The sequence below is a fragment of the Seriola aureovittata genome, chromosome 11 (assembly GCF_021018895.1).
Source record: "Seriola aureovittata isolate HTS-2021-v1 ecotype China chromosome 11, ASM2101889v1, whole genome shotgun sequence".
In the NCBI taxonomy this organism is placed as follows: Eukaryota; Metazoa; Chordata; class Actinopteri; order Carangiformes; family Carangidae; genus Seriola; species Seriola aureovittata.
The window spans coordinates 9,056,206-9,074,693 of NC_079374.1; the positions used below are offsets into that span (position 1 = coordinate 9,056,206).

Below are 18,488 nucleotides of genomic sequence, written 5' to 3' on the forward strand. Positions count from 1 at the left end.
ATCGTCTCTGGTCGAAAGATGACTCACTTGAAAAGTAAACATATCTTATCCCGTTTCTCTTGAAATGAAACTGACTGACTCCAACAATTATTTTCTGAACACTTAAAAAAATATTTTTGATAGCTTACACATCAGTTGCATGCAGTTTTCACACTTTATGAAACAATTATCAATAACCTTAAAATATATTTTTAGGCCCTTATTGAACGGGTTACAGCCGGTAGACATAACACGGAGCCAGGGCTGGAATTGTTTTGTTTTAAGAGGTGACTGAAAATACAGTTGCCATTCACTGAGAATTGACCGAAATAATTTTGCAGACTGGTACCAGAGAATAAGACAGAGTAACACACCATTGTATTTTCATAGTCTCTGTTGAGATTCACAAGAGTTTCACCTTTGATTCCAATATTTACAGAAATTCAGTACACACTAACTATATACGACTTTAGTTAAATATGTCAGCGTCATGTCACCACTCGTGAAGAAATGACACAGTGTATACTTTGTGAAACAGAGAACCTGGTTTATTACCATTCAACTCCATCCACCACAGATATTACAGAGCAGATTCACAAGTATTAAGCTTTTTTATATAACAGCAGCTGCTTTTTTTCCACACTCTGTTCCCATGATCCCCCCCCAGTCCCCCTGCCTCCTACTAGGGAAAAGCATTACAGGTGCACAATTTATTTGGTGTGAAGACTGGCCCCTCAATTCATTCAGCTGTAATCAGTCTCACTGTGAGGTTCTTTGTTTGTTCTTGTACTACTGTAGGATTTGGTACTTTTTTTGTTGTTTTTTTTTTTTAAACAGAGCTGCAAATGGGATTTACATCCACCATCATTCACTGCGGGTGCCAGGCTCCTCCTTCTCACTTCTAGACAACAAAAGAGATCTGACATTTAGAAGAGGGGGGAATTACGACTCTCTACTGTATAAAAATGTACAGTGGCTTTATTGACATACATTCCATAGGTTAAACAGCTGCAAAATAGGAGGCACACCCAGTATTGCACTTCATTTAAAGTTCTGGCTCAAAACATAACCCAGAATATCAAACAAAACTGAAGTGAAGAGTAGCAACTTCGGAATACAGCTATTTTGAATAGTATCGTTATATACAAGATTAATTAAATCGTACACTATTTTCCGCCCAAACGTAATATTCTTAACAGTCTTATCCACCAACTCAACTTTTTTTTGTCCGTCAACCCATGATGCACTTGACAGTGGAGGATACTGTACAAGATTACGAAAAAGGTTTACATACAACAATATTTTAAATTTATAGTTAGGAAGCTGGAAATACGGCCTGTTCCTTTTTTTTTTTAAACCCACGTTCGATCCACAGTTGCCTTTAAGCAAATTTATTTCATATTCACTGTTTAATCTTGTATTGTTACACTTCAGGAGGTGTGCAACGTCTATAGAAGCCGAGGGAATACAACGGCCGCATGCAAACACGTCACAAGTTATTTTCTTTTTTTTAATCTTCTTTTTTTAAAATTCTATTGTTCTTTTTTTCCATTCAGGTCACGCTGAATCCAAAGGAGCCACAGCTTGTGGTCGTAGCAGGGGCCCAGATACTGATGTTGGTAGAGGAGCAGACCTGAGGACTCTTGGCGTAGAGCAGGAACCTGGTCCAATGTCCAGGAGACTTGACAATGCAAGAGCCAAGCTTCACAGCTGAGCTTCAGCAGCAGCAGCCAGAAATCACAGTAGACAAACTGGTTTTCAGTAAAAGTCTTGTGTCGTTTAAAAGGTGTGGGCATTCCTGCACACCCCACAGCCCAATGCGAACTCCTCCCCTGTAGGCGGGTGAACCACATGCAAAGGGCACTCAGTGCCCTCCAGCTGTTTGCCTTTGGGTCCTGTGACAGAATGGACAAGAATTACATCTCAGCTTTTTTCGGTCTGGTATTTCCTGTCGGTCAGTGTCTTCAAAGACACAGTGGGATAAAAAAAAATTCACTCTGACACACTTTGTGTAAGTTGTTAAATTATCTCATTGGATGCCAAATATCGGTAATGGTAGATGTGTGTTTGGATGTTACACAAAAACTTTGTTTACATTTTCTTAAGAATGTGGTTGAAGTCTCATCCTAACCAAACCCCTCCCACATATTTCACTTCACTCACAAAAAACACTGCAACTGCCATGTCATCGTGACTTTAAAGGCTGCATGTAGACACTGAATAATTCAACATTTTCCAGAAGAGTAAAGTCAATAGAATTATTAAGTACCTGCAGGACAATGCGGCAATTCCTCCTTGGGGACACTGGTCATCCTCTGGAAGTCATCATGACAGGCGTTGCAGAAGTGTGTGGTGCCAAAGCAGAAGAAAACAGCCACTGAGCAGCAGTACCGGCATTTATACTCCAGGAAGTCGGTGCCGTGCTTGGAGCACATCTGGTGATAGTAACAATAAATCATGAGGGGTAAGCCTATATTTTGTTTTATGAGTACAGATGATCAGCATTTTAAATGAATAGTTCAACATTTTGGGAAATACACTGGTCAGCAGCCATTGAACAGTTCCACTCTCAACATGTCATTTTAACACTGGTTTTTATACAGATTAAACACGTTAATAATGAGCTTTAGAGGTACTGGTAGGTGGATTGTTTTACCTTTGGGGAGAGCCAGGTTAGCCGTTTCCCCCCATTTCCAGCCTTTGTGCTAAGTCTAGCTAATCATCACTAAATCCGACATCATGTTTAGCATACAGAAATAAGAGTGGTATCAATGTTCTTATCTAATGTCAGTAAGAAAGCAAATAAATGTGTTTCCCAAAATGTTGAACTATACCATTAAAGCGGTTGTAGTATAGCTGGGATCCTCCCAGGCATCTTTTACCTACCTGAGCCCTGGAGACATCTGAGCATGCTCCACAGATCAGCTCACTTGGGTCGTAGTCATCTCCCTGTCCTGCCTCTGCATCACAGCGGGCCTCTCCACCAAAGTAGGCCTGGAAGCAAAGGACAGCGTTCATTCTCTACCCCTAAACGACATTCAAATGAAAATGTTTTGCATCTTTATTTTACATGGTACCTTCTTGCACTTGTAGCAGACATAGTATGCGTATCTGTTCATGGCAAAGCCTGCAGGGTCGTTGTGGAAGCGTGCTCCTGGTGTAGTTATTGCTTCACTCTTATGCAGACCCTCGTACTCCAGCCTCATCAGAGCCTTTCTCCTCACGTCCTCATAGAGCTCCTTGATAGGGTCGAGCAGGTCCTTGATCACAGAGTGATTGATTTTGTTCTGGAAGCAAACAGTGAAACAAACAAACCAGTCAGTGTTCATAAAGGTGGCTCTGTTTCATTTCAATTAATTGATTTATGGACAATGCACATTAATCCACTTTGATGTAAATATGCCAGTGTTAGCCAGGAAGCTAATTCAATTTTTTTTTTAATGTTGAGTTACTGAGTCTGTCAACGCCATTTCACAAAGATTACAGTGCAAAGCAGTCATAGTCTGCAAGACAAAAAAGATGAGTAATATTTGCTTTCATCAAAGCATTTAAGCAAACTGAGCTCAATCAACTTTGAGGTGTGGTGGAAACAGTTTTCAACCTCTTTGTTGCTAAATTAATCTCAGACATTAAGTCAGACAGGCGCAGGTAACGCCTTACCTTACAAATAGGACACAACATGAACCCAAATGTGATTCGGGGGCCGAGCCAACGATTTTCAAGCACACGACGAGTACACTGGAGGTGGAACACATGAGTGCAGTCCAGCTGGGAACAGGACAAAGAGTCAAACATTAAACAAGGGCAAGTTTTAACCCAGATGTGAAAGATCTGACACCTAATGGACAAGCAGTCATATCTAGAGCTACCTGTACTGCAGGAGCAGCAGAGAGGGCTTCTGTGAAGCAGATCATACACATGTCATCTGCATCCTGTTTCAGACAGCCAGTGCTCTTGTCACAGCCATGCAGACAAGGGAGGCAGGTCTCCTCATTCTTAACTCCTCCACAAGGGTGTCCACAAGGATGAGTCTTACTGCACGCCAGTTTAGCGTACTCCTAGAACACACAATTGAAACCGGTGAGGCTTAGAAACATTACAAATTAATCTGCCTGCTCAGATTTGGTCTTTAATTTCTAGATTATAAAATACACTCTTTACTACAGAACTCTACATTAACTAATATTCTCCTCAAGACAAAGACTCACCTAACACAAATATCTATCTTCCGTATTTTAAATAGGATACAGTGTTTTAGCCAAACCGGTCAAGGTTATTTTTCTATCTTGATAGATAGTTATATAGTTATATGATAGTTATAATTAAGATATAATTGTTCTGTTTTTACAGAGTGGATCGACAGATATCGGTTAAAATGAAAGTATAATAATTTAGGTTTGTTATTATTGTTTTTGTACATGTGTTTATGTTGTGTTTATTTTGTGAGATAAAAACTAAAAAACATATATGTTAGATTATTTTTAGAGCTTCAACTCTCTATCAAAACAATAGACAATGTTAATGTTAAGTACCTGGCAGTCTGGGTCTGAGCAGACACTGCCCACTGCGGACAGCTCGGTGCCATTCCTCGTACCACAGAACCTGCAGGCATCTGAGCTGCTGGAGGCTGGTTTACCTACAATAAACATTAAGATCTGTCAGAACAGGATCACATGCATTGAAGGAGGGCATTAGGAAAGGTTTAATAATAACAATGGCACAATTTAAGCAAGTTTTTCAATAGCATACTAGCAACACCAAATATAGTCACACAAAACATTGATATGCTTTGTTTATATGTTACCCGTGTGCTCTCTGAACTCCACCATAGCCTTCATAGTCTTCGAGTCAGCCAGAGCCATGAGCCAGAAGAGCTTGGTCCTCCCACAGCCTTCATGGAGATCCACCTTTATTGCCTCCTCTTCCTCTTTGAACACCTGAACGCACAAAATCATGAAAATAGGATTTAACATCAGCCCATTCTTCTCCATATTCCTTCTTTTTTTCACTTTAGTCATTTTCAGGTAAACAACTAAAACCAACCTGTCTCTGGTGAGAGCGTGTGCGTCGGTGCAGGTGGAGGAAGCGGTCACAGTCAGTGCAGAGGTTGCCGCACATGTTACACAGTATGATGGCTGCTGTCTCACCGTCGTCGTGGTTGTCACACATGGGCTGTGGGTAGAAGCAAAGGATGATGATTAGTTATTCATTTGATTTTCTTCCATTATTTTCAGACAGTGCAGCCCTTGGCGTTTTATATCGTTCTCACCATCTGCTTCTGCTGTCCATCTTTGCCCATCCAGCGACCAGAGGACAGTCTGTCTACATGGTCCTGGTCTAACACACACAGTGATGCTAAAGCCAGCCACAGCTATGAGGCAGAACAAGAAATAATATATGATTACTTAATATCATGTGTTTTTAAACACAGATACATCTCAAATGATGGAATCTGTATCCATACCCGTGTGGTGGCGATACAGCGTACAGGGGACCGATGCTCCTCCTCCATTTTAGTCAGGGCTATAATGGTCTCAGCTATTGCATTTTTGGTGACTCTGGACCAAGCATCTGAAAGGTGTCCCTAAAAAAAAGCACATTACTGTCTTAGACACATGACATGAGAGGTGCACGCACTTAAAAGGAGGGATCTGTAAAAACACCAGGAACTTACAGCTGCCATGTCTTTAACCAGCTTTATGATGATCTCTGCAATCTGAGGAGGAGTCGAGCCTTTCATCCACCAGTGGCTCTCCCCTCTCCGGATGTAGCTGAACAGAACAGGAATCATAAAATTTAAAGACTTCTAAAACATAAAACATTTACCACAAACTGAGTGAATTTGTGTTATGACTCTCATAAATTACACTATCTAGCAGAAACTCACCTGGAGTTGAAGATCATGGGCAGAGTGACAGTAGTGACCCCTTTGCCAGCAGCCGTGCCAGCTGTGCCTGAGATGGTGGTGCCTTTGGCTTTCAGCTGCACTGTCAGGGCTTTTGCGATGCAGCCAAGGAACATGTCAAGGATGCCAAGCTTGTTCCAGTCGCCCTTCTCTGTGGAGTGGATGATGTCACTGATGTCTGCTGGCGGGAGAGCCTTCACCCCGATGATGCTGGCAAGTCGCACTGGGGTCACCTCTGGAAGGACTCGTCTAAGCAACGAAGTCACCTGAGAAGAGGAAAGATCAGATATCAACCAGGACCTTTTTTTAATTTGTCACAAGGTATTTAGCTAAACATGAACACACCAAAGGAAAATCCTCTGATAGACTCCAAAATGACAGATGTTACTCTTCTTAGTCTGAGCTGATTTGAAGTAGCTTTGCATGTGTCACAACTATGAATGATTTAACATAATAGCATCCATCATGTTAGCAGTCTATACAAACTAGTGGCTGAAGGAACCAAGCATTACAATCTCCCATCATGTGAAAACATCTTAAGATAATCACAATGCAATGAATTATAATTAAAGGTTTATACAGCATTATGTTTATGTCATGATATTAGATTACATTTTAGTTCTTCATGACCTCATTGTGGACAACAGCGAATGACAGTCCTTGGCTCCTGGTCTCTTGCTCACATTTTGTTAGGTCTTGACATCCTTTGCCATGTGCCAGTGCGGCATGTTAAATGTGCCCTGGAGAGCTTTTGACCACTAGTAGCACTTAAGGGCAATACTTTGATGAGTAGGTCCCTCTTTTGTTTGTGGCCGGCGTGCATTAGGACACATTTCCTGCTGCCAGTTTATTGCTGTTCCACTGATTGACAGTTGGTGGCAGTAATGTGCCAAGAAACACGGCAATGAGCCAGGAAATGCAGGTGATAAGACAACACTGCCAGTTATTAAACATGGGTGTAAACAATCCAGCTTTCAAAAACAAAATCAGCTTTGCAAATGTTTAATGAGTAAGAGAAATGCACTCGGTATAGTAGTAGTGTGTCACCTGTCTCTGGACTCGTGGGGAGGCCGTGTGCAGCAGAGAAAACAGGTCTTGCATGAGTGTTAGCTGCTGAGCGAGATACTGGCGGCCCACGTTGGAGCCACTCAGCGCCAGGACCATGGACAGGAGCTCAAAGCAGTAGGCGTCTGAGGAGGCATCATCATCACTGGGCTGGGAGTTGGCGTTCTCTTTGCTGGAGATGGCGTGCTCCCACTCCTCCCTCACGCGTGTGGCCTCCATACGGATGGCCTGGACGATGTGAGCGCACACCTGGGATTGAATACACATGTTTGGTTAGAAGGCTGAGTTTACAGTAATTCATCCTGCCTGAATGGTCAGAGGAACTGATAACTTACCTGTTTCTGCAGGTTGGTCAGTTTGCTCCTGCTGAAAATGATACCCACCATGTGCTCTTTGAGGTCTGCATCAGATGGTGCCTATTCACAGAAATACCAAAAGAGTAAAGCATTAGGTTAAAGGTCACTAAATATGCAAGGCAGTTAAACAGGTCAGTTAAACTATCAGAGTGCAGACCTTGTCCTCTCCCTCTGGTGATGAAAGCAGGTTTTTCTCCTCCTGTTCTGGAGTTGGCTCTGCATCTCCACAGATTAGTTTTCCAAAGACCTAAATATACACAATAAAGAAGTAACAGTAACGTTTCAAGAACATCCAGCTATTTGCACCAAAAATGTTATATTTGCAAGACATCAAGGTTTCAAACTGACAGTGCAGTATGGTAATAAAAAAATAACTATAGGGCGTCTGGCTGAAGCAGTTAAAACAGACCTGAGAGGTGATAAGGCGGAAAACTCGGAGCGTCTCTGCCTCGCAGTTTTTCTGCTGGGCCATGCTGGCTGAGATCTGTCCAGGAATCTTGATGCTCTCGCCCTCTTTCCAACCGAGGACCTTCACCTGGCGGACCCTCAGGGTGTTTTCAGGACCTTTCAGTTCCACCTTGATCACATGATGATCTCCTCCAGGAAGCTCACTTGTCACCCAGCCCATGTGACGCGAGTCGAGGTCAACCTGGGACGCAAAGTCAAAGGGGTGTTCAGACAGAGCTCTGCCACATGTGCATGTAAATCTATAGCACATTAACCGCAGGGAACCTTATAAAAACAACCCTGCAATTTAATGCTCCATTGTTTCTTCATTCCTCGATTCCAAGGTTAATAAAATTTGGAAGAGGGGCAAAGAAAAAAATCAATATAAAGTATACAGCTATATATATAGCACAGCAGCAAAGAGACAACACAGGCCACTTGCTTTTGTGTTTTAAAAATTACTTCAATGTAAGTTACACTTTGGCTGCACTTCAAAAACTCTAGGCCTTTGAACTTTAACAGCATTCATTAAAACACAAATTATACTGGTTATATTCCCACGTTTTTAATTATTGTGAAGCCAAAGAAACTGAACATACCTGTTTAATTCTGCAGAGGTCCTCTATTGCTTTTCCACATAGGAATGTCACTGATGTGACTTTGTTCTGTGGAGGTAAAAATTAATTCACTTATAAGAACACTCATATAAATACATTTTCATCATCAATTCTATTAAAGTCGTAATTTTCCAAACACTTCAGTGTCCCCTTACCCCGATGTCTCTGGAGTTGTCCACATGAACAGACACGTTGGAGGCATTTATGCCTTTCACACAGCTGATGGTGATGCTCTTGGTTTTGTTCTTGTCCTCATCTCCAGATTCCCAGAAGGTCTCTGTTGAGCCGTCCGTTAGGCTGCCGATCATGGCAGGACGGCTGGACGTCTTGATGTCCACTACACTGGTCAGATCCTTCAGACAGGTCACCAGGCAGAGATCCTATTGCCACACACAGACATAACAGCGTCAGGTCAGCACATGGCAGATGGATAACAGAAGACAGAGCTGTTGCATAATTAAGTGAGTAAGGAAGGAAGTGACTGTGTTCTTGCCTGGCTCATTGCTTCATAGCCTGACTGGACACTGATGTTGAAGCTCTCCTCGCTGTCTCCATCATCTGACTTGGACAAAATATTGTTGATGTGATGAAAAACGTTGCTCTGGTGGAGGAACTGGTGGTCCGACTGCTTGAACTTGAGACTCCAGCACCTTAAAGAACAAGTCATAAACATTTACATTTCAAAGGAGGTGGTGACGGTTACAATCACAAAGGAATTTGTTGCAAGTCAACTGGCATATTTCATGCTGGAAATTCTACCTCAGTGCCATCTGCTGAAGTGAGCTGCCACTAGGAAGTGACATCATGAGGTCAGAGATGGTCTGAAGGAGGCGGTGGAAAGTGTGAGGGAGAGGATGAGCTGCCTCCCCGGCGATAACAATATCTGACAGGGGGTGTTCACAAACGCCAAGGTCTCTTTCCTGTAGGGCGCAGAGTGCAGATATATTCACATTTAGAAGATGCAATAACAGAGCAAAAGTAATCAAGCATGCTTTTTGACTTGTTACCATTCATTACCTGTTCCACGATTTCTTTGTTCCCCTTGTTCTCTTCATCTTCCTCATCCTCTGGTTCAAACGGCGACGGGGTAAGAGATGCTACAAAGTGCCAAAGGATGTCGTGCAGAGAGGTGGTCTGGATCACGTTGCACAGCAGCCAGTTGAATGCCTGACAGGAACACCAAGAGTAAATCACACTCATTAGTCCTGTTATTACATAAAGACAATGATAGAGTCAAATTAAAATATATTAGCTAATTTAGTACACAAATCTAATTGATTCGCTCATAATATTCAGCCAGCTAATTGCCTATAACCCTGAGTCCCTGCTCTATAATAAGCAATAATCAAAGCATGATTGAGCTCTGAGCTTGAGACAGATATTGCAGCCCAGACAACTGTACCTCCATAGCAAACACTCTGCAGGCAGACTTCCTCAGTGCATGCTTCATAGCCACCTCCAGGCCCTCCAGGTCATGATGCTGGATAACAAAAGCCAGGACAGGCCACTGGAAGTTCCTTTCCCCTTTACTGAGGGAGCCGTGGGCCGAGATCAGCCGGGAGAGCTCGGGAGACGGGTGCCTCAACAGGGAAGAGCCCACCTCTGAATGTGCGACAGAGCAAATCAATGAAACAGATGATGCTGTGCCTCATATAAGACTCAGCATCACTAACCGTTTCTTAAATGTTATACATTATTACCTGCATCACCACTGTGGACCCTGCGTCTGGGCACAGCTTTGACCCGGGCTGGAGACGGTGAGTGTTGCTTGTCATACTCAGAGGCTACGACTGAGTAAGACCTCTGAAACACTGTCCGCTTCGCCGTGTCGCTGTCCGTGATTGGACTGGTCTCGAGACTAAAAGAAAGCCCATAAAGACAAACACAGACATCTACTGTTTAACCATCAATTAAAACAACTTTGAAGATATCAACATCCTCTCTGACTTTTAACATAGTTCTAGATGAAGTATGTTTTCCTAGTAAGATGTGTGTTTGCTGATAGAAAAGTGTGTGTTCCTTTTCAGCAACTATTGATGGGTGGACTTATAGATGTCAACAGATTTTGGGAGTAATTTAATACTTTTTTTTTTTTTTTTTTTTTTTTTTTAAAATACAGTTTTCTTTGCTTTACAAGAACAACTTAATTAGTACTTAACAGAGAATGAAGCAGTCAGGCTCTTTTGTAATCTGCAAGATGAGCGTGGTCATGATAACGAGGCATAACAATTAAGACACATCTTATGAAGAATATTCAAGTGTGCTTGCTGTCAAACTGTATAGGGTGCAGGGGAGAGAGAGGGAGGCAGGGGGAGGTGGCGTATATCTGCATGAAAAAAATTGCATTATCTGTTGGCCTGCATGAACATCCATTCATTATTCCGAGCAAATGAAATGAAATATTTTGGCCACTGGAATTAGGGTAACTATAAAAACAATATGCAACCTGATCTGCAGTTGTATGGAACATTTAGAATTTATGTCTATTCAGCCCGCAAACAGCAGACGTTGGTGCCGTGAGAAAAGTGTTAAGTAACGGCAGGAACGTACTTACTTTCCATAAACACACTAACGATGGAAAGTGGAAGTAATTAAGGAAAGAGTACTAATAAGATGTTTTACCTGGGGGGCATTGATTTCATGTTGCTCTCAGGTTCCTCAAACACATTGGGGCAAGCATCAGGGGTGACTGAAATGTAGGGCGCAGGAACAGATGTGGAGCGTAAATACCTCATCTCATCTTGGAAGAGGTTGTCATCTTGGTAGGCCCCAAAGTTCTCCGTGTGTTGCCTGGGGAATGTGAGGGAAGTGAGAGCAGCGCAAATCATTACGCAAAGATGTAATACTCATCTATGAAAGGCAACGTATTATTAACTGAGCCTTTAGCTACCTAGCAAGTGTCTGTAGATAGAGGCAGCCCATTTTATTGGGGAGTTCGTCCGACACACCCTCCTTGAGGCTGGGAAGCAGCTGGGAATGCAGGGGCCGAGGAGGGTGGTGGCACAGCATGCTGGGCTCGGCGGCGCTGCTGAGGGACAGCAGGAATAAAGCATTTGCCCGAATCACTTGGTGGGCCTCCATTGTGGGCAGCGCCCTCGGCGTCTTCACTTGTAGAGGTTTCTTCCTTGACTGCTTTACCTAACAAAGGCCATGCAGATTGGGTATGGTACAAGTAGTTAGTGTGATATAAAAAATAAATAAAATAAATAAAAAACTTGGTGGTGTTTGATTTAAGTGCTAAAACCTTCCAACAGCAGTGGGATACCTTTTCCCTGGCAGCAGTCTGTTTCTCTCTGAGGTATTTTTCCCGACAGCGATCACAAACCAGGTACCAGGTGCTGCCTCCTATGCCTCCATCTCCACAGTTCCCAGCCCAACCACCGCAGAAGTGGCCAATACTGTTGTAGCCCTGGCCTCCAGCATAGCGTCCACACCCTGCCAAAGGAACAATGTTAAAATCACAAAACAAATTTTTTAAATTATGCCACTTTTAACAAAATTTTAATGGGAAACTGACACAGTAAAACACTATTTGAAAGTCTAATGTACTTCTGTCTAACCATGAAACTCTTAACCAAAACTTCCTGAATTCTTACCTGGGTGAGCCTGTCTCATATGGTAGGTGACAGGGTAAGGGTGAGATTCCCCACACAGTTCACAGATGGTGTCTTTCTCCGGACCACCCATGGCGAGCTGTGCCATCTCTCCAAACAGATTCCCTCTGGGCCGCACCTCTGCCTTCTCCCTTTTCTTCTTCTCCTTCTTTGCCTTTTTACTGTCTTTCTCATGTTCCTTCTTTTTTAAGATGGCGCTGGACCCCGGGCTGGGGAAGATCATGTTCTGAGTTGCTGCCTTGATGGTGGCCATTGATATGTCCTCCCAGAATGCCACCAAATGCTGTAATGTTAACGGTAAGATTGACTTTGCCCTCATAGAGGGATGAGAAGACATGTCATAGGAAATGGCATCTCCTTTACCATCTTCACACTTCTCTGGCAATGGGGGTTCCTTCAGCATGGACAGTACCTTGTTTTTGTTGATGCTGCCCATTTTAGAGATGTCCGGGCCATGTGGAGCAATATTGAACATGTTGAGTGCAGAGGAAATCTCTAAGGAGTGGCGGTTCTTTAACTTACTTTCCTTCTCCTCAGCACCCTGTCCTCCCAGGGAACTGCGGATCGGGGCGTGCTCTTTGGTTAAGTCTGGGTTGAACTTGAGGAAGGAGGAGCAGGCCATTGCGTCGTGTACAATACCTTCATGCCACAGGAACGCTGCAAAGACTGCTCGGGCACATTCAGCCACAGAGGGAGACATAGCCTGTTTGGCAGGCTCTGTGATCCTTGATGTACTCTCACCTTTAAAGAGAGGCCCAGATTTGTCCTTCTTAGGGCGCGCATGTCGACTGGAGGTTTTGCGGCTGACTTTAGGTGAAGAGCGGCTCTCTAGTTCCTCTTTGACAGGGGCTTTGCCGATGCTGAAATGCACCTTACATGATCCTTCTTCAGAATTACGAACCTCAGCATTCTCATCATTGGCCTCCTCGTTGGAAAGGAGTGCACTAGAGGTGCATACCTCCACTACTTCACTGTGGAGGTTCTCTTGGGTTACATGAGGAGAAGGAACACGGTTCTCTGCATTACTGATCACACCTTTATTTGGATCTTTAGGAGACAGTTTGGGTTTGGGGGAGGTAGATCGGCCTCTAAGTGGCTCTGTAAGTGGAACCTTCTTCTTTCTGAGTGTGTCTGGGTCCAGAGTGTAGGAATCTGATTTGGATCTCTCTCTAGGAGGGTCTAGCCGGGCTTTGGAGGATGGACTAACTTTAGGTGGGATGTTCTTGTCATGGTGGGTTGAAGAGGAGTGCTGTGAGGAGGTGTTGGAAGGACTCGACCTGCCTGAGGAGGATACACCCTTTTGTTTGGGAGAAGAGGAGCGAGAGCCAGGATTTGGGGACTCAGCCCGAAGTCCTGAGGTTCTGCCGTCTGCCTTTAGAGCCTGCAGAGTGTTGTGATTGGGTGAATGAGAGCGACTGTGAGAGTCAGACCTCAGTTTGGCCGTGTCCGACCGCAGGATGAGGGCTTCACTGGCTGAGAGTCCCCCCTCACCCGTCTTCACCCTGCTCTGTTCAGATGAGCGGCTTCCCCGACTCTCCTGTTTGGGCGAGCGATTCTCCTGACGGTGTTTGGAGGCTGGTGACATGGGCCGAGCACCGGACATCAGGCCCCCTCGTTCACCTAAATGTTAATAATTCAAAGAGTTATACCACAAAACAGGGCATCATCAGTGGTAAGAATTTAACCATTTACTCAACGTGAGTGAAAAGCAAAAATGTAATGTTAAAAAGATAAGGTAAAATGAAATGAAGAGCAGAAAGACAGACAACTTAAGTTACAAAAGTGGAGGATGTTAAACCTTGTAAAGCAAATGACAACAGTGAGTGATAGATTTTATTAAGTACAAACTTTGGTGACCTTTACTTTAGCAGCTGGGTGTTTCTCCCAGCTTTGTCTATTACCAGACAAACTCTGATGTGAATGATGATAGCTAGTGGACAATGGAGGAGCTGATGAAAGATGGATTCCAGCCCAGTTCTGGGACCTCTCCTACTAATACTGGATCGAGCCTCATGTGTTGACCAGAAACCAGGCAATTAGACTTATAAATGCAAACAACCTAATATTGTCATGGCAATCAGTAGCATTTAAAGTCTACCTCATTTTAAACTGAACTTAGACTCAAAACTAACCATGTGTTATCAGGCACTAACTTCGTTTTTTTCCTTTTATTGTGTTTATAATATACAGATTTGAAGGTTAGAAGGTTGAACAAGGCACTCATGAGTAAATTATTATTCACAACAGAAGCTGTGGTTTTTTTTTTCTCTTCAGCTGTGTGTTTTTGTAAAGAGTTCCTACCCACCCTCTGTTCAGTCTGAGGGAGGCATGCATGCTGTGATTACCCACCCTTTTGCCTTAGAGCGAGAGATGAGAGAGCAGTACCATGCCCAGCCACGGACACACTGCTTTTGTGCACACGCTCGCGAGAAGCAAGGCTGCGAGATGAACCATCTACAGCGGAAAACAGTGGAGCAGGTAAACAAACAAGGCACGGAATTGCAAGGAGGCCACCGCAGAGAGAAAGAAAGAAAGCACAAAGAGGCAATGGGGTCAAGTCAAGAAGGCGAAATAGAAGAAGGCAAAAAAGGACAACACGTTAAAGTGAGGGAACGATCTATAGATGGGTAGAGAAAGTGATAGACATGAAGATAGACACCGTTATAGAAGAGGAAGAGATAAATCACAGAGCCGTAGAGGTGTCATAGAGAAGAAAAAAAATGCGCATGTGTGCATTTTTTCATTATTTGTGCTCTTGATTGAATATATGATGGACGATATTAACCCTTCTTGTAGAAGGTAACAAACACCTTTGGCACACTGCATTCAGTTAGCCAGGATTCTGAAGAGGATGACGAAGACGACATTTATGAAGTGCTCCACAAACATCCTCAACATCAAACGTTTTATAGTGCAACAATCCTTTATCCTGTAAAATAGGATTAAGGTACCTCAAAAATAACACAACATTGTCTTTTACAGCCCAAATCCGAATCATATTCACATAACTCATTCCAAGATCAAATAAAACATTATCTAATCCATGTTATTCATAGTGAGAGTGTGAATGGTACATGTGAAGACTAAGTCACCGACCAGTATGCTAAACAAAGAGCATGAATTATTTTTTTCTCCATGACATCTCCATGAGAAATAGAACGAGTAGAGAGAAAACAGAAGAAAAGACAGACAGGGAAAAAGAAGGCTATACAGACATACAGGCTGAAAAAGTTACCGAGAGAAAAACAGATATTTTGGATCATGTTGTAAGATAAAATCTTTTGAAATAGTGGTATTGTTTTTATTTGAATTATCCAGTGAGAACAACTGTTATATGTTAAATGATTACTGATGTGAAATGTTGCTGTTTTAGGGGATTATTGTAGACGGGAAAACCAACAACTATTTAGTTGTTTATATTTGCAATGAAGCCCTGGGCTGGTTGAGGCAGAAAATGAAACAAGGTGTTGTTCGAGGATGGAGGATGCCAATCTAAAGTTAAAGCAGCAATGAAGAAGATGAGGAGGCAGAAAGGCACACTTAGCGAGAAAGCAAGCAGAAAATTAAGCAACTCAGCCTATTACTTCAGCACACGGCAACAAATATCACTTTTAACAAGATGTTTAGTCTACTATTAAAGTTTAAAATCTTGTTTTAAAAACAAGTGAAAATACCCATAAATGCATATTTTTTAAGGTAGTGTCACCTGACTTGTTTTTTTTTTTTTTCAGAAACAAGATTTAAACATTGAATAATAGACATGTTGACTTGTTATGGATATTTCTGCATTGTAGAACATAACTACATCGTTATGTGTCACATATCGCTGCTGCTCCTCCCCAGAAAAAACATAAAATAAAATGAACAGAGAAAAAAATCCGGAAAACAAAAAGCTGTGAGGAAAAGGAGCAACACCTGTGCAAGCAAGCGCTGTCAGAAAGCAGGACAGACTTACTCAGAAGCTGTGGTTGTGGCTGAGACAGTTGGGAGGGGGATTGTCCAAACACAAATGGGCTGTGGACAAGGGAAGAGGAGGAGGGAGGTTGGGCGGCTTGCTCAAATACGGAGGAAGAGGGAGCTGCTGAGAGGAAAGGCCCAGACTGAATGGAATTCAGTATGGCACTCAACCGGTCACCTGCAAACATGGAGACAGAGGAAGGGGAAAAACTAGAGCTTATACTATGGTTTAAGCTTTCCAAAGGGGGATGAGGGTCATTAACTGTTCGTTTTCTATCAGTCAGTCATCTAGTCATCTCCCATAACACAATAGATGTGCAAAATGGGGGGAGCTATTATGGACATCCAGAGTCCTGGAAAGTTCTGTTCGTTTTGTGCATAGATAACATTAAGTGACGGGCAATCGGGGGACTTCCAAGGCCTAGAATGGGCATGACACGCCCCTGGTTGAAGCAGAATTGAAGGGAGTACAAAAGGCGAGGAGCCGTACCAGGAATCATCTGGTTCTTCAATTAAAAAAAGGCAAAAGATACAAGCCTGCGTGCATATGGAAAAACTGAAAGAGACAAGAAAACAACGATTCCCCTGAAGCATTTTGGCAAAAAACATCCAATACGTACACAAGAGACATGAGGCTAAACCTGACTATATGAATTATATTAAAAAAGGAAATCAGTTGACTTTTGGATTCTCTGACAAATTTTCATGATTCCAGTAGCTATGATGTGGGGTTTTATTCCCACTTGCAATATCAAGGAATTCTGAATGTTAAAGATCTGATTTGCACCTTTCCAGAGTAATGTAGGCTGTTTTAGTATTTGCCATTCACCTTACCTAACCAATGCAAAAAGGGGACTTAACATAAACTCTGATAGTCATAATGTAAAGGTAAAGCATTGTTAAAATATGCAGAAATCTCCAGTGTTTCTATGCTGAAGAACTGCTGAGAATATAATTAACAGAAAACTTTCCAGAACAAGCAGCTCCTCCCATTTCACAACTCTATTTGGGGAAGAGATATATTATGGGAGGGGCGGAGAGGGGTCTCTTCTTAAGCGTTCATTTTAAGAATCACTCTGTGAGGAAAGCCTGCATGACCACATCAGAAGATCCAAAGACGTGCAGGGGAAAAAATATATTGTATATTAAGCTGACACTGCATCATTCCTCGTTCAAAACCTTTCACCACTCATCACAGAAGTCTCCCAATCTCTAGACACAACTGTTGTTCAGTGACTAGTTTAATGGTTCACCAGCCGGATAGAAAACAGTCACTATGTAGTTTATGACAGAGTACGCAATGTACAGTAGGTTACTGAAGAGATACTCCGAAGTGTCGGAGCCAGGATTGGCAGGCTCCCTGGGTAAAGCCGAGATGGGGAAATCAACCACCATGGCTGAGTATTGAAGCCTGAGAGACCTGTCAAAAAGCTCTCCAGCTACCTCAAAGTGTTTTGCCACAAGCTGGTGCATCAAGCTGACCAGTCTAAAGGTGGCCAACTGATAATCCACAGTACGTTGGATCCCTTACACAGGTGACTCGGGTGGTTCAGCAGAAGCTGTGACCTTGACCTACAGTTGCAACTTGAACTGCGATTCCCAAACGCCGACATGCAGCATTGTACTGACTGATTGGTTCAGTGTAAACAAGGAAAGGCGACATAATGAACATAGCTGGATCTCTGTTTGGAAGGGACTATATTCTTGCCTGTGCTAATGACAGCCAAAAATGACACTGAAATTAGTCATCTTTCTATCTGTCATATTAAAATGACAGAAATAAAGGGAGCTCCTGCAGTTGTAACATTTGCAGTCATACAGAGGGCTTGACAACATGTTTGCGTTCTGTGTAGCAAACAGATTCAGGTGCATTTCCATCAACCTCCAGATTGGAGCAAGAGCTACGCAGATTTGCATTTTGCATGGTAAAAACAAGTTAGAGGCAATCAGATTTGTGATCTGCCTAACTAAGACACATATATGTGGCTTAGTGCAAACGCCAGTATGAAATTGAATCTGGCTTTTATCCAGACACTTCAAATGAGTGTGTGAATGAGAAGTGTCAATGGGGCCATTAATATACGGGAAGAGCAAGCATTGTGATAGCAAGAGAGATAATTGTATTATTAGCAGAACCATTGTTCTCGGATTAGCATGGTTATGTGTCTCAACAGATCAACCTCCTTTTTCAAGCAAAGTGAGGAAGAGAAAAGCAGTTTGAAAGAAAATTGACACAGCGTCAGCACAATATTCAGGCAGAGAGACAAACAGATATGTTTGGAGCGAGCTAATCTTTGATGGTGTAGCAAAACTGATGAGTTCATTCAGGTGATGTTCTCAGTAATCACCTATAGCTTAAAGAAAACAGTGAATTATCAAATGTTTTCTAGAAAGACTAGATTAAGACAACATAGAGTAAAAGGTGAAATCACAGAGACGTGTTCAGGACCAGTTATCTGCGTTGGGCTAGCCCACATTACCCAACTAAATGAAGCCCACAGTAGTCCACTGAGTGGAAGCACATGGACTTGCCCATGCACACACACAC

General features: G+C 42.8%; 1 protein-coding gene across 4 annotated transcripts in view; it reads right to left on the reverse strand.

The window, feature by feature from the left end:
* Positions 1-502: 502 nt before the first annotated feature.
* mycbp2 (MYC binding protein 2) overlaps positions 503-18,488 on the reverse strand; it is a 61,290-nt gene continuing 43,304 nt past the window's right edge. For 2 of the 4 annotated variants that reach the window (XM_056388868.1, XM_056388869.1), the window contains 28 exons: positions 11,966-13,603; positions 11,635-11,804; positions 11,260-11,507; positions 10,992-11,159; positions 10,070-10,227; positions 9,772-9,971; positions 9,387-9,536; positions 9,129-9,289; positions 8,863-9,019; positions 8,525-8,749; positions 8,352-8,417; positions 7,715-7,954; positions 7,463-7,552; positions 7,285-7,365; positions 6,932-7,198; positions 5,867-6,150; positions 5,654-5,750; positions 5,444-5,563; positions 5,249-5,350; positions 5,023-5,151; positions 4,784-4,916; positions 4,512-4,615; positions 3,849-4,037; positions 3,640-3,747; positions 3,057-3,266; positions 2,866-2,973; positions 2,249-2,414; positions 503-1,874 (listed from right to left, as the gene is read on the reverse strand). In XM_056388868.1, coding sequence (XP_056244843.1) covers positions 1,759-1,874; positions 2,249-2,414; positions 2,866-2,973; positions 3,057-3,266; positions 3,640-3,747; positions 3,849-4,037; positions 4,512-4,615; positions 4,784-4,916; positions 5,023-5,151; positions 5,249-5,350; positions 5,444-5,563; positions 5,654-5,750; positions 5,867-6,150; positions 6,932-7,198; positions 7,285-7,365; positions 7,463-7,552; positions 7,715-7,954; positions 8,352-8,417; positions 8,525-8,749; positions 8,863-9,019; positions 9,129-9,289; positions 9,387-9,536; positions 9,772-9,971; positions 10,070-10,227; positions 10,992-11,159; positions 11,260-11,507; positions 11,635-11,804; positions 11,966-13,603 — 5,885 coding nt within the window. In that variant the 3' untranslated portion in view covers positions 503-1,758. Of the gene's footprint in view, positions 1,875-2,248; positions 2,415-2,865; positions 2,974-3,056; positions 3,267-3,639; positions 3,748-3,848; positions 4,038-4,511; positions 4,616-4,783; positions 4,917-5,022; positions 5,152-5,248; positions 5,351-5,443; positions 5,564-5,653; positions 5,751-5,866; positions 6,151-6,931; positions 7,199-7,284; positions 7,366-7,462; positions 7,553-7,714; positions 7,955-8,351; positions 8,418-8,524; positions 8,750-8,862; positions 9,020-9,128; positions 9,290-9,386; positions 9,537-9,771; positions 9,972-10,069; positions 10,228-10,991; positions 11,160-11,259; positions 11,508-11,634; positions 11,805-11,965; positions 13,604-14,332; positions 14,438-15,938; positions 16,119-18,488 lie in introns of all 4 variants that reach the window. The other 2 variants (XM_056388867.1, XM_056388865.1) reach the window with 2 other exon arrangements.